Source organism: Apis laboriosa, unplaced genomic scaffold (genome assembly GCF_014066325.1).
Source record: "Apis laboriosa isolate Shangri-la unplaced genomic scaffold, ASM1406632v1 scaffold91_cov154, whole genome shotgun sequence".
Classification (NCBI taxonomy): domain Eukaryota; kingdom Metazoa; phylum Arthropoda; class Insecta; order Hymenoptera; family Apidae; genus Apis; species Apis laboriosa.
The window spans coordinates 115,820-129,922 of NW_025224773.1; the positions used below are offsets into that span (position 1 = coordinate 115,820).

Here is a 14,103-nt window from a genome sequence, read left to right on the forward strand (position 1 = left end):
ATTGCAATTTGTATATATACAAATAATTATTTATAGATTTATATACAAAATAATATTTTACAAATATAACTTAGATTAAATTTTTATTATATTATAATTTTTTAATATTTTTATATTCTTATTCATATTCTATTTACTTATTTATTCACTAAAATCTTCTTCATCACTAAAATATTGATTTTTTTTATATCTTTTGCCAGATTTTTTAACTGATCGATTTTCCTCTTCATAGCCTTTATTCCTTAATCTTTGATTATTTTCTAATTCTTTTTGTCTTTGCTAAAATATAAAATTTTATGAATGATTATAAATATATAAATTAATATATATTTAATTAATATATATAAATAATTATCTAATTTAAAATTTCATTATAAGAATAAAAAAAGATATTAGAAAACATGTAAAAGTACATTACCTCTAATGCAATAGCAGCACTTAATGTTTCTACTTCTTCATCCCAATTATCTTCTGCTGATTCATTATCACTATTTTTATTAAAATCATTTATATTATGATTATTAATTTTATGTTTTTTTCTGATTCGAATCTTCTTTAAGGGTGGATTTCTTGGTCCTAATGTATTGTTTTTACAATTATATGATAAATGACCTTCTTCTCCACATTCATAACATTGAGATTTATCTGGATAATCTCTTCGACGTATAAATTCAGTGCTTCTTCCATTATCTACTGCTATGGAACTTCTTACTGTACGACCACCTATCTATTAAAAAGAATTTATAAAAAATAAAATGCAATAAATATTAGATAAAAAAAACTATAATTCACCTCTGTATTATTTAAATTTTTAGCACAAGTAATAGCATCTTCTGGAGTAAGAAATAATACAAATGCAACTCCACGACTCCTTCTTGTTATTTTATCTTTCATTACTGTCACTCTATAGACAAATAAGTATTTCATATATCAAATTTCTCATAAAAAAGATAAAACTCACAATAAAATAAAAATTTTCTTTTTTTTATTTGATATGAATTTTTATTTTATATATTAACAATTAATATTATATTCCATTAAGATCAATATATGTACATGTATAAAATAAATTTAATAAAATATATAATAAAATTTCTTCTATTTCTTAGTTTTGGATATGATTATTTTTTTTAAGAAACATAAATACTAAATGAATAAAGATAAATATTATATAAAAAAAACTAAACAATATATTTTTTATTAATTGTATTATATAAATGTATATATAATATAAAAATTAAATATTTAATATTTCATAGATTGATGATTTCATAACTTACTTTACAATTTTTCCATAATTTTGTAAAAGTTGGTGTATATCATTATTCGTTAAGGAAAAAGGTAAATTTGAAATATAAACAGTTGATTTACTAGGTACCACTCCACCACTCATTTTTATATTATTATTATTTACATTTAATTTAATCTAAAATAGGAATAAAGGCAAAAATAATTGTAAAATAAAGTTTTATAAAACTTTTGTTTTATATCGTATTTATTTTTATTACTTATAAAAATATGTAATAATATCTAATGATTGTAATTTTATAAGTATGACATTTTATATTAATATTTATTTTTTATATTTTTTATATAAAACACAAACGAGATACAGAATAAACCTAACATTCAATACATTTTTTTTGTTTCATGTTTCGAGGACACTAGGACTCTTATCATTTTAGTATCGTTCTCAACATTACCGATTCGGCTCAGAATAAGATCGTAACATTAACAATAGCTGGAATTAAAACAAAATTTTCATATAAAATTATAAATAAATAAAATAAAATGAATATCCTTTTCTAGAATATCTAGTAAATATATATGAGATATTGCGTTTTATACATAATTATATTTTTATAAACTATTGTGAAATAAATAACTCAAATGGTTTCATATATATTATATATATCTTTAAATATAGATTTCTCTATTTGCGTATATGTAAGATAGAAAAGGAAATAATAAAAGAAAGATAGAGATAGAATAAAAATATTGAAATCAGCGCCATCTGCAGAGTGCCGCAAATACATAAAAAAAGGATAGTAAATATTAAGAAAAGGATAGAAATAAAATAAGAATTGACTGTCAGTACCATCTTTTGAATGCTAAAGACATTTCTTCAAAGGATAAGATAGAATAAGAATTAAGTACTAGTGCCATCTTTTAACTGTTTTCAAAAAGACTTCCTTTATTAATCAAGAGATGGCGCTAATAGTTAAATCTTATACTATTTCTATTCTTTTTTTATTTGCTATCCTTTTTTAATTGTTTCATTTGCGGCACTTTACAGATGGCGCTGATTTCATTATTTTCATTCTATCACTATCTTTCTCCTATTATTTTTTCTTCTTGTCTATATTTAATCTGCACAATCTATGACAGATGATTTTAGTATTTAATTTTATCGTTTTCTTTTTATGTAATCATCAATATTTATATATATATATATGTATATATATATTTTGTTTTAATATTTACAATATTGTATTCTAGTAATATTTATAAATAAATTTGGTTTTAAAAACATTATATTTAAATTCATTTTGATAAAAGATTGTTAAAATGTGTGTATAAATTAGTTATTTTTATTGTATTATAATAAAAAATTGAATGATTTTTTAATTTATAAATACAATCACAAATACAGATAATATTTTTACACATAGAAATATGGAAAAGGATTGATTAAAAACATTATTTTTAAAATTTGTTGACATTACCAATTTTTATAATTGAATTAAATTAAATTCTTATGTATTATATGTTCAATATGTGAAATTCCATAAAATATATATCTTAAACTTTTTGTAAATGTATTTATATTTTATGCATTACACTTGAAAAATTATTTATTATATTCATAAATCACAGAAATAATTGATAATATAATTACAATATGTTAAAAATTGAATTTTAAGACTTTTTTCAAATTCAGAAATTATGTAATATATTTAAATAACATTTTAATTCTACATCAACAATAACAATTATTTTACAAATATTTACAAAAATATTATCATAATTATATTTTTATATGTTTATCATATTTTAATTTTTGTATATATTTTACAAAAAATATTATAAACTGTGAAAACTGTATAGTATAATAGATATCATTAGTATTAATTCATAATATATTGTAAAAAATTACAAACTTCCATATAATATATAAAGTAAATTTCATTTTTCATAAAATGAAATATTTAAAAATTCTTTTACAAATCAATTATTTGATTCATAAATTAATTCAATTATATTCATTAAAGTAAAATCATATATATAAATTTTTATAAAATTAAATATTACAAGAAAGATTTTAGAATTTATATATTTTTATTTAAATCAATTTTTTAAATCATTAATAATTCATATTAAAAAAATAAAATTTATTTTAATACATATATATACTAAAATAAAATAAAAAAATATACTAAAGTAAAAAAATAAAATATTCAAATAATTAGGAACTTATTTAATCTTATTTTATAACATAATTTAATACATAACATATAAATTAAAAAATTCATATTTTATGAAATATAATTTATAAAATTTAAATATTGCATTTAATTCTTTAAGTACAAAATTTATACATAACACATTTATATTACTACATTATTCTACTAATATTTAAGTTTTAATAAGTCCTATTTTTAGGGATAATTTTGTTTTTAAATATTTAAAATCTTTAAATTATTCAGAATTGTATTCTTTATGATTTTTTATTAAATTAAATAAACTATTTTAAAATATAGTACATCTCTCTTTATATATATATAATATAGATCTAATTTGACTATAGAATATTAAATTTTATATTTCATTATAATGAATAAATAAGTATTCATCATCTTACTTTTTTTGTTCAATAACTATATTCATGTAATAATATTTCAAGAATATCAGTAAATAATTAATTAAGAATGAATATTTGATTGTTATTTTCATTTTACAATAATTATATAAAAAGAGAAATATATTTTGGTCCACTTTATCTTGTGATTATTAAAAATTATTTACAAAATGTATAATACAAAATGAAATAAAAAAATAAGATATTAAATATTAATAAATAAACAAACAGAAAAATACAAAAATCAATCATAAAAAAAAAAAATCAATTATGTGCAGCTCTCTTACCATTCATGTAACCTATCCAACGTTCTGCTGTAGTAGTAAAAATCGAATCATTGTCAATTGAATTTAAAAGAAGAAGTTGATTAATATGAGTAGAATGATAATCCCATCTAGCTAAATTTGGAGCAGTTTTTAATGTAAAATGACGCAAATCATATGTAGTACCAGAACCTGTATCATATAATGTTAACATGTTTTTCAGGGATGTCATACCCTGATTAAAAAGGCGGGATGCTTCTTCCGCATCTTTACCTGTTGCTATGCTTTTTAAATCATATAAACCAATTAAAGAATAAATAAATCCATTAAGTATAAACGAAGAAGGTGTTGTAGGATATTCTTCATACCACACATATTTATTTAAAAATACTGCAGCTACTCCTCCTTTATTAGATGATAATTTAAAAGGTTGAAGACCTCTAACAGCAGCTTGTAAATATTTTTCTTCACCAGAATGATAATATGCTCTTGCTAATACAGAAATTGCATGGCCTTGACCCATACTAGAATACCTATTGTTACAAAAAGTTTTTATTTAGATAAATATATTAATCATGAATTTTTAAAATTTAAAAATTTATTAAAATTATACCATCCAGGTTCAAGAGTAGCCATTCCAGTAGCTACTTTTCTTCGTACAGGATTTGCCCAACCACCAGAAGTAATATTCTGATTACTAACAAACCATCTAGCTGCATCATAAAATTGTTCCATATGTTCACTTGTAGACAATGTTACATTATCAATCATTCCAGATCCATATAATGTTATCTTCACAATCTATAAAATAGTATTTTTAATTATATATATTTTTTTAAATATTTATTATTTTTATTACTTTTATTTATTATACTTAAATCTTACCTTCAATTTTGAACGAGACATTTTCTTTTTATTTTTATCATTTAAATATAAACCTTTTTGAAGATCTATAACTAAATCTCTAGTGAATCTTCTCCACTGATGATTAATTTGACCAATTCCATAATAAACATGATTGTTATAAGTATGTAACACTATATTACTAGTAATATAATGAAGATAATATATTTCTTTTCTTTCTCTAGATTGCAATGTAATCATGATACTTCCATTGTCTTTAATATTAAAATCCCATTTTAATACAAAATCTAGCACATGATCTAACTTTAAAGTAATACCAGAAGTACTAGTTTCTGGTGTTGCAAATTTCATTACATAACTATTAGCATATTTATCAAATATTTTAGATGCAATAGATCCTTGAGGTATAATCCATTCTCTTTTAACTTTATCTGAATCTTCAATTATTTTTCTGTGAGGCTCTGGTTCTGTTAAATTTTTACTATAATGTGATAATCCAAATTGAGCAATTTGAGTAGGGTAATAATATCCTTGACTCTCCCATTGAGTAGATATTGGTACTCCATCATTTCCACTAATGCATTTGACACGTTCTCGAACTTCAACATTATAATTCTCAAAGGTCATAAACACTCCTCTAGGATCATATTTTCCTTTAGGATTAACAATCTTGGAATAACTGTGTAGCCATTCAAATCTTTCTAAACCATCATAGGTAGCTAGCTTTCCATAAATCTAATATATATTAAAAATATTAATATTTTATTATATATAATTAATATATATAATTGATATTTACCTCAAAGTATTTATGAATAAATGAGAATGGTATATAAACTTCATCTCCTTCCTTACGACATCCAATAGAATAATCACCATTTATGTGACAATCTATTTCTTGATATCCAGTTTCTAAGTTTAATCGATCCTTTATATAAAAATAAATAAAGTAATAATAAAATAAATATTATTATTATTTTATAAATTTTTATTTTATTAAAGATATTAATTAAAATTCCAATTAAAATATAATTGATGTAAAAAAATAAAATGCTATGATAGTTTTGATATTATTATATAATTTTTGAAGAATTAATTTAAAAATAATGTATAAATAATATATAAAGAATTTTATAAAAATATTAATGAATATTAAATTTATTATTAAATTATGTAAATTTAAATTAAATTTACTTACTTTATGTTGAAATTTTGATTTCCAATCAGTATTTTTAAAAAATGATGGACTACCACAATTATTCCAAGATGTTAATATTGAACTTAACACTGCAACTATTATTACAAGTAATACTGTTTTGAAATTCAACCTCATCATCCTATAAAACCTGTTGTTTAAGTTTTAATATTTTTTTAGAAATTATATATTTAAAAAAATTAATTTTATAAAATATAAATAATATAATATGATGTTTAACTAAGATATTATTATAATTTTTTTCTTACTTTTTATTACAAGCAGCTTTGATCAAAATCCAATATCAAATCTTCCATTTTTTTAAATTATGATATTCTAAAAAGATGTAATTTTAGAACAAATAAGAAACAAATAGTAGTATCTAATGACAGTTTTTAAAATATATACATGTGTTCACCCCTTTTATGGAAATATATTTTATATTTTCCATTGGGGTTTTTTTACGTTTAATCATCGATGATTATTGATATTAGCTAGTGTTTCATACATTTCACTCATCCATTGATGTTATATTTATTTTTCTTATATGTATGATCATATATAATCTATTTTATAAAAAAAAGTAAATGCATTTTTATTTATAGAATATAGTTTCAGAGATATTATATAAATTCCCTAGATCATGTAAAGTTTTAATGATTTTAAGAAAACTTTATTTTATTAAAGGAATTAAAAAAAAAAAATTTTTATCTACATAACAATTTTTATTAGATTAAAAAATATAATAAATATATATAGTATTTGATATTATTATTAATTATTTTTAATATTTATTATGAAAAAATATTTTTAAGTATTTTTAAAAATTTAATATAATAATTTAATAAAAATTTTTTATGTATTACATTTAATTGATTATTAATAATATTTAAATCTATTAATATTCATTTTTTGTCATATATTGCATTGTGGATGTGATAAGAATATTGCCAGAATATGCTGTATATATTACATTTAATCTAAATTTATGAAATTAATTGTATTTTTTCATAAAAATTCTCTAATGATTTTTGGATAAAATATCTTCTTTCTTTCTTTTTTTTTTTACATTATATATAAATTATAAACTACTATAATTTATAAAACTAGTAAAATTTATAATTTTATAGTTGTACGTTTCTCCATATTTTGTTCCTGTGGTGATCAGTCGATACGTATAACTCCATCTGTGAGTCGTGATATACAATGGAATGTTCAATATTACTTGTGTACTAAGGAAATTTATAAGAGATGGAGCTGAGAGGAATATTGAAATATTGTTAAATAGGTACGTGCAATATATCCACGGGGTATTTTGAATTTGTATATATTTGAAATAACCATTAATATGTCCGACTTTGATCATGAAAGGAAGACGTGCATCATTATTAAACTTCCGTTTTTCAGCGTTCCACAAAGTATACGCTGATACTTTCATCAGTTCTTTTACTTCCTTTCATTTGTATAGTATTCTTCTTTTTGCAATATTTTAGTTTAATTGAATTTCGGAGCAATTTTATAGTAATATGTACATAGCGTTACATATACTGTAGAATTTTTATATTAGCGTACTTCGTTTGCTATTGTAAGTTACAGAACCATATTCCGATGTCAATGGACTTCGTTAATATATTATTATAATATAAGATATGAAACTTTTAATTTTTAGAAACCAGTCAGGTTAAGTTATTCTGAAATAATTAATTGAGACAATAATTTTCTTTATGACATGGATTTTATGGCATTTGATTTACAAGTACGAAGGGATTATTTTCAGGAATGTTAAGTAATATTTGTGCCTATGAAATAGCATATGTAATGTAAATAATAATTTTTTTTATGATATTAAACAATTTTACAAATAATAGTTAATTAATAAAACAGTTATAAGTATTATAATAACAGTTATAATTAATGTAAATTGATATAAATATTTCTTTATTAGAAAATGAAATTATAATTTATTATCTTATAATTAAAGATTAAGGTTGCGATATTCCTTATTTTTTTTCTATTACAGGATTTTGTCCCATTGGATCAGCAGTATAAATAGATATAATAAATAATTAATTTAATAATATTAGGTAAGAAAATATAATATAGTTTATTAAATTAATAAATATTAATTTTTAAACATATTGCATAATAAAATAATATATTTTTCATTATTATTCATTAAAATTTTCTAATACTTGACCTGTATTTGATAATTTAAATGATATTATTGAAGAACATTAAAATTAAAAGTACTTCTATATTTTTTATTTAATACTGCAAGCATTTCTATTAATTTTTTAATAATAAAATTTAATAAAAAATTTTAAATATTTAGTATATTAATGATGAATATTTTTGGAACTTTAAAAGATTATTTTTTTAACTAATGTACAGATATAAAATGGAACCAACAAATCAGGAAAAACAACTTCCTTCACGAGGATTAAAGCAAGTAAAAGTAGATAACTGGGGAACTTTCTTTCTTCAGAGATTACAACAGCTTTATTTTGAAGAAGAATTACTTGATCTTACAATCAAATTTCCCACTAGTGATATTACTGTTCAGGTAATTGTGTATATATATATATATATATATTATTTAAAAATGATGAATTATATTAAGTAAATTTCTTTTTTTATTTTAGCAGTATATTTATTATAGATTTTTTTGTTAATTTTTTAGGCTCATCGTTTAGTAATAACAACATGCACAGATTATTTTATGCAACTTGAACGTGAGCAAAAAGAAAAGGATGAAAATTTTGATGGAATAATCATTATGCCACCAGATATGCCATATGAATGTGTAAAATCAATTATAAGGTAAATTTTATAATTCATTTCTAATTCTTTAATAAATTTTATATTTATAATATATATACGTATATATATTATATTTTTATAGCTTTATGTATACTGGTCAGTTAGAATATTGGACTTCAGAACAACATGCTTTGTATCGTACAGCACAGAAAATGAACATGACAGTTTTAACTAAATTACTTGATGCACAATTTAACACTGCTCCTTTACAAAATGAACAATCAATGAAGTGTAATACACGATCAGTTATAGCAGTTTCAAAGCCTTCAACACCTAGCACAAAACCAACAATTACTTCCACTCCATCAGGACTTTCAAATCAACCATTACCAGGTAGAAAGTAAGTATAAAACTATATACTTCATAGATTAGAAAAATTATATATTAAAAAATTTTATATAACAACAATTTTTCTTGAAGATAATGTTATATATAAATAACTTATTTAAATATAATTATTCTAAAAATTTTATATAAATTTTTAATTTACTTATCTTTAATTGTGTAAAAAATTTTTTTTTTTGTTTTAGACTTCCTATTTGGAAAAGAAAATTAGATACATCACAAAATATGTCATCGCTTAATTATGAAATGCGAACATTCCATGGAATGTCATCAACAAATAGACCTACAGAAGTAACTCCTGGACCTTCTCGATTTGATCTTCCTGAAGCTGAAGAATTTGCACTTGGAGTGTTTTCATCATTTGATGATATTACATATAATACAAAACCTATTGTCCAAGCGCCGGACAAATATAAAAGAGATAATTCGCCTAGTGGCAAATGTTCTCCAGATAGAGAAAGTAAAAACGATACAACTGAAGACGAGGAAGATGAAGGTCATTCAAATGAGAAAGGTTTAAAGGAAATGAATTCGGATGATGATTGGTCCGTGACTAGATCTTTCCAAAGAGGCCAGGATGCACAACCTTCGCCATCTAAGAGAGTACGATTTGATCTCGAAGAAAAAGAGAATATGGAGAAAGGAAAATCATCTTACAGAACAAATTCAGAAGATGCAATAAATAATCATGCAAAAATTATTCGAGAAGTATTGAAAAAATATCCTCATTTAGTAAAAAATAATAAGAACATACGTTTGAAAATCATGCAAAAAGAAGCCAAATCTTCGGACAGTAATTCAGCAAATAAAACAAAAGTTTCTTATGTAGTTTTAAAATCTGATCATTTGATGTCAAGTAATAATAGTGATGAAGCTGAGTCAAAGAGTAATGGAAGTGTGGATGGTGGCGAAACTGGTCCTTGGAAATGTAACAAATGTGATTTAGAAGAGGAATATACAAATTATTACATGTATAGAAGGCACATGCAAGATGTACATGAAGAAAAATTCGATCCGCGAGTTTGTGAACACTGTGGTTATAAAGCAACTAAACGAAATATTTTAATGTATCATCTTTACACGAAACACAACGTGCCTCCTCCAAAGAGTATGTGTTTCCCGAAATGTCAAGCATGTTCTTATGTGGCACTCTCGGAAACATTATTGGTAAGACATCAAATCAATCATAATCATCGACCAACGTCGCGTCAACATTCATCAACAGTTGAGGAAATTCAATGCATGCAGTGTTCACAGACCTTCAAAGACGTGACTGAATTAACAACTCATGAAATTAACACAGGTCATGGAAATTTGTCAGATGGTAAAGAAAAAGGTCATCGTTGTACTCATTGTGGTAAAGTTTTCGTACGAGCTACCAATTTACAAGTTCATCTTGATTGCGTGCATAAGGATTTGCGAGATTCTGATACATCCACAGTATCCATGCCACCAATTTCTTTAGAGCCTTCTTCAGAAGCAGAAGCTTTAAGTCATGTAGCTAGTGGTATAGCAGCTTCCTTAGGCGTTGGAGATGGTGTTCCGTCGGAATCACAGGAAGTGACTTCAAATGTATCGGAGTATATGGTACCAGAAATGCAGTTAAACAATATTTCGCACGAAATGACTTACAATACACATGATATTGATGGGCAGCATATGATCATGCTTATTGATAATGAACAATATCAGCAACAAGAGACTGAACAACAACAACAACCACAACAATTAAACATTAGTGACAATGAGCAGATTGTAATGCAAGGCACGGAAGATGGAATGATTGTTTATATTCATGGAAATGAAGAAGTAGAACGACAAACGTATGAGAATTATCATTCAGAAGAACTCACTGAAGAGACTGAGGAGATAGTAGAAGAAGTGGTTGAAGAAGTTGAAGAAAAAGTGATGGATGAAGATATGCAAGTTGAGCAATCTGAAATATTAGAAGAATGCAGTTCTGATCAGGTAGAAGAAGTTATACAATATGTAGAAGAACAGACAGAAATAGTGGAATACGATGAGCAATGTAGCGAACAGAGTAACAGTGTAGGAGAACCTCAGGAATCGGTTATGATAATTGAAGAAGAACACCTTGAGGGAGAACAAGATGTGGAAAAAAATGATACGCAAAATAAAACAAGAAGCTTTGCCGAATGGGACGAGGATAGCAGAGAATTAGCTGAATCATAAATAATAATAATATTATTACATTAGCTTTGTCATTTTTTATTTTTCATTAATATCTACTAACAAACAACATGTTTCGGTTGCATTTCATTCTGCTTCTTTGTTCGATTTCTGTATGGTAGATGATTGAAAATCGCTATATATGCAGACACAAATGAAATGATGTAAATGATTTATTTTACTTTTAAAGAATTTATTATTAAACAAAACTATCATGCGAAGTAATATTTTAATTAATTTGTGCAAATTGATTTTAACTTCAACATCTATAATAATATACAATATTTGTATATATAGCTTGGAAGAATATGTATACATATATACATATATTCAATGGCTAGAGATTGATTTAATGATTATATTTGCAAACAAAAGAAAGGGAAAGAAAAAAAGAGCTATTTATAAATTCTTAATTTCTACATAATTGTAACTTTCAATTCTTTTACACAATTGCACAAATATGTGTCAGCGAAGAAACGTGAAATACAAAAAAATGAAAAGACGCAAGTATCGATTTCTTTATTTATTTAATAATTACATATATTCAATGCAAATATTTAAAAATAAATTGAAGTTATTAATTTTTTTTGAGGTTTTTTTTTTTAAATTTATAATGTTGAGTTATTCGTGATAATTGATCAATAATAAATAAATAAATAAATAAAAGTTATGTGTACAACATAATATGTTTCACGTAATTTTAATATGAAATATTTATCCTTATGTTCAAGTTAAAATCGTGTACTGAAATAAAAATCGTATTCAATTAAGTACTATGGATAGTTAAAATATTATATAAAATTTCGCTGATTAAATTGGAGATTATTAATGCACTTTTTTGTCGATATTAATACAATAAAAGAAAATGAAACAATTGCTTCGTTTTATCAAATGGAGTATTTTATTATTTATTTCAATATAATGATTGAAAATTTTGAAAATAATTTTATATGAACGTTTAAATATCATTATCGAGACTTAATTCATTAACTTGTTCATAAAACATATAATCATTAATCATATTTTCTTTATTTTCTGCAATATTTTGCACAAAATACTTATCAAAAGAATATCATTAATCTAAAATTTTCATAAAATCAAATATATTATAAATAGAATACTTTAGTATCTATGTTATATATTATTTACGATTATAAAACATCTTTTTCCTTTATATTAAAAAATAGGAGTTAATATTTAGAATTCATAATATAAATATATTTTAGTAACGAAATCGAACAAAATGTTTTGTACATGTACAGCGTGAGACACTTAACACGTTTTATTTAATCAATTCTCTTTCTCATAGTTAGCATTTATTCAGTTTTTTATAGCATAATATTTTAAATTAAAATACTATTATGATAAATTCAAATGAGAATATTATATATCAAATTATATAGAGGAAGGTATTTTGTAAAATCCAATAAATCATGTGCATATAAACACAATAAAAATATATTAAATAAAATATAATAAAATGCAATATATTAGAAATATTTGTATTTTTAATATATATGTTAAATTTTGAAATCAATCAAACATTTTAACTTAATTATTCTGTTTTACACAGTATATATTTGACAACAAATATCTTTTTTTATTTATATACATATATATATAAAATTATTTGTATTAATAAAAAAAGTAAAAAAATTATAATAAAATTTAAAGAATTTATTTATAAATTTTATATCTATACACAATAAATATTTAAAATTAAGAAAAATTTGAAAAAAATAGATAGATAATTAAAAAATTAGAAAGAAAAGAATCATCTTATTTTTAATTAAGAAATGTGAAAAATTTTATATTTTGCGCTTCAAAAAATCTGATAATAATTTTTTTAGAATTATAATTATGGGATTATTTTTCAAATGAAAATTAATATGATTTGTTACGTACGTATTAAGTGCCTCATTCTATATATGCATGCATTATCGAAAACGTTAATTTATAGTCCATCTATACGTAATTTATAAGATTTCATTTATTATGATTTACGTATTACAGCAAATTGTAATGCCGATAAATTTTATTTGAAATATACATAGTCAAATATTAATATAATTTCATTGCCATGAACTTTATTGTAATTTAATAACTATTTTTTATTTCGATACTTTCAAAATTATAGATAATTAATTTTTCAAAATTGATAAGAATTTTTACATTAAAAAATATATTTATTTGTATTTAATTTATTAATACTTTTCAGTTTTGCATTCGTAAGTTAAAGAAATTTTATCAGATTGTTTAAAAATAATTTTATTTTAGTTAGCATTATTTAAACGAAAGTTACTAAAAAAGTAATCTCTTTTATACAATTTATGTTAAACAATTTGCAATAATTATTAAATCTTTAGCTAATTTTAAAATATATATTAATGTATCATTTCAAGAAATTTTTATTTTTTAATAAAATATGGTATTTATTTAATAAGAAATAATATTTATATTATAGATGAAGCTCAAAATACAGCTTCTATAAAAAAGCTGCTATATCCAATAATATCCAATACTTTGGTATTTAAACTCTTTGGAAATTAAATCATGAAATTATGGTA

The 14,103-nt window shown here is 22.2% G+C and overlaps 3 protein-coding genes across 9 annotated transcripts; 1 reads left to right on the plus strand and 2 right to left on the minus strand.

Annotated features, from left to right (window-relative positions):
* Positions 1–77: 77 nt before the first annotated feature.
* On the minus strand, positions 78–1,751 carry LOC122719656 (zinc finger CCHC-type and RNA-binding motif-containing protein 1-like). 2 transcript variants are annotated; one of them, XM_043945655.1, is made up of 5 exons: positions 1,704–1,751; positions 1,281–1,426; positions 793–904; positions 419–727; positions 78–279 (listed from the first exon to the last, which is right to left on the minus strand). In XM_043945655.1, exons 2-5 carry the CDS (start codon positions 1,391–1,393, stop codon positions 142–144), a joined length of 672 nt encoding a protein of 223 aa, XP_043801590.1. In that variant the 5' UTR covers positions 1,394–1,426; positions 1,704–1,751; the 3' UTR covers positions 78–141. The 2 variants fall into 2 exon arrangements, with proteins under 2 accessions (XP_043801590.1, XP_043801589.1); XM_043945654.1 differs by lacking the exon at positions 1,704–1,751 and adding an exon at positions 1,509–1,644.
* Positions 1,752–4,020: 2,269 nt separating this feature from the next.
* On the minus strand, positions 4,021–6,644 carry LOC122719649 (D-glucuronyl C5-epimerase B). 2 transcript variants are annotated; one of them, XM_043945642.1, is made up of 7 exons: positions 6,590–6,644; positions 6,451–6,517; positions 6,185–6,332; positions 5,786–5,914; positions 5,008–5,721; positions 4,736–4,923; positions 4,021–4,655 (listed from the first exon to the last, which is right to left on the minus strand). In XM_043945642.1, the coding sequence occupies exons 3-7, from the start codon at positions 6,320–6,322 to the stop codon at positions 4,124–4,126; spliced, it is 1,701 nt and encodes a 566-aa protein (XP_043801577.1). In that variant the 5' UTR covers positions 6,323–6,332; positions 6,451–6,517; positions 6,590–6,644; the 3' UTR covers positions 4,021–4,123. The 2 variants fall into 2 exon arrangements, with proteins under 2 accessions (XP_043801577.1, XP_043801576.1); XM_043945641.1 differs by having other exon boundaries at positions 6,451–6,615.
* Positions 6,645–7,353: 709 nt separating this feature from the next.
* On the plus strand, positions 7,354–11,818 carry LOC122719639 (centrosome-associated zinc finger protein CP190). Of its 5 annotated transcripts, none has more exons than XM_043945621.1 (7): positions 7,541–7,766; positions 7,851–8,001; positions 8,202–8,265; positions 8,573–8,744; positions 8,862–9,001; positions 9,084–9,341; positions 9,532–11,818. In XM_043945621.1, the coding sequence occupies exons 4-7, from the start codon at positions 8,580–8,582 to the stop codon at positions 11,537–11,539; spliced, it is 2,571 nt and encodes an 856-aa protein (XP_043801556.1). In that variant the 5' UTR covers positions 7,541–7,766; positions 7,851–8,001; positions 8,202–8,265; positions 8,573–8,579; the 3' UTR covers positions 11,540–11,818. The 5 variants fall into 5 exon arrangements, with proteins under 5 accessions (XP_043801559.1, XP_043801556.1, XP_043801557.1 ...); XM_043945622.1 differs by having other exon boundaries at positions 7,851–7,963; XM_043945623.1 differs by having other exon boundaries at positions 7,851–7,937.
* Positions 11,819–14,103: the final 2,285 nt, after the last annotated feature.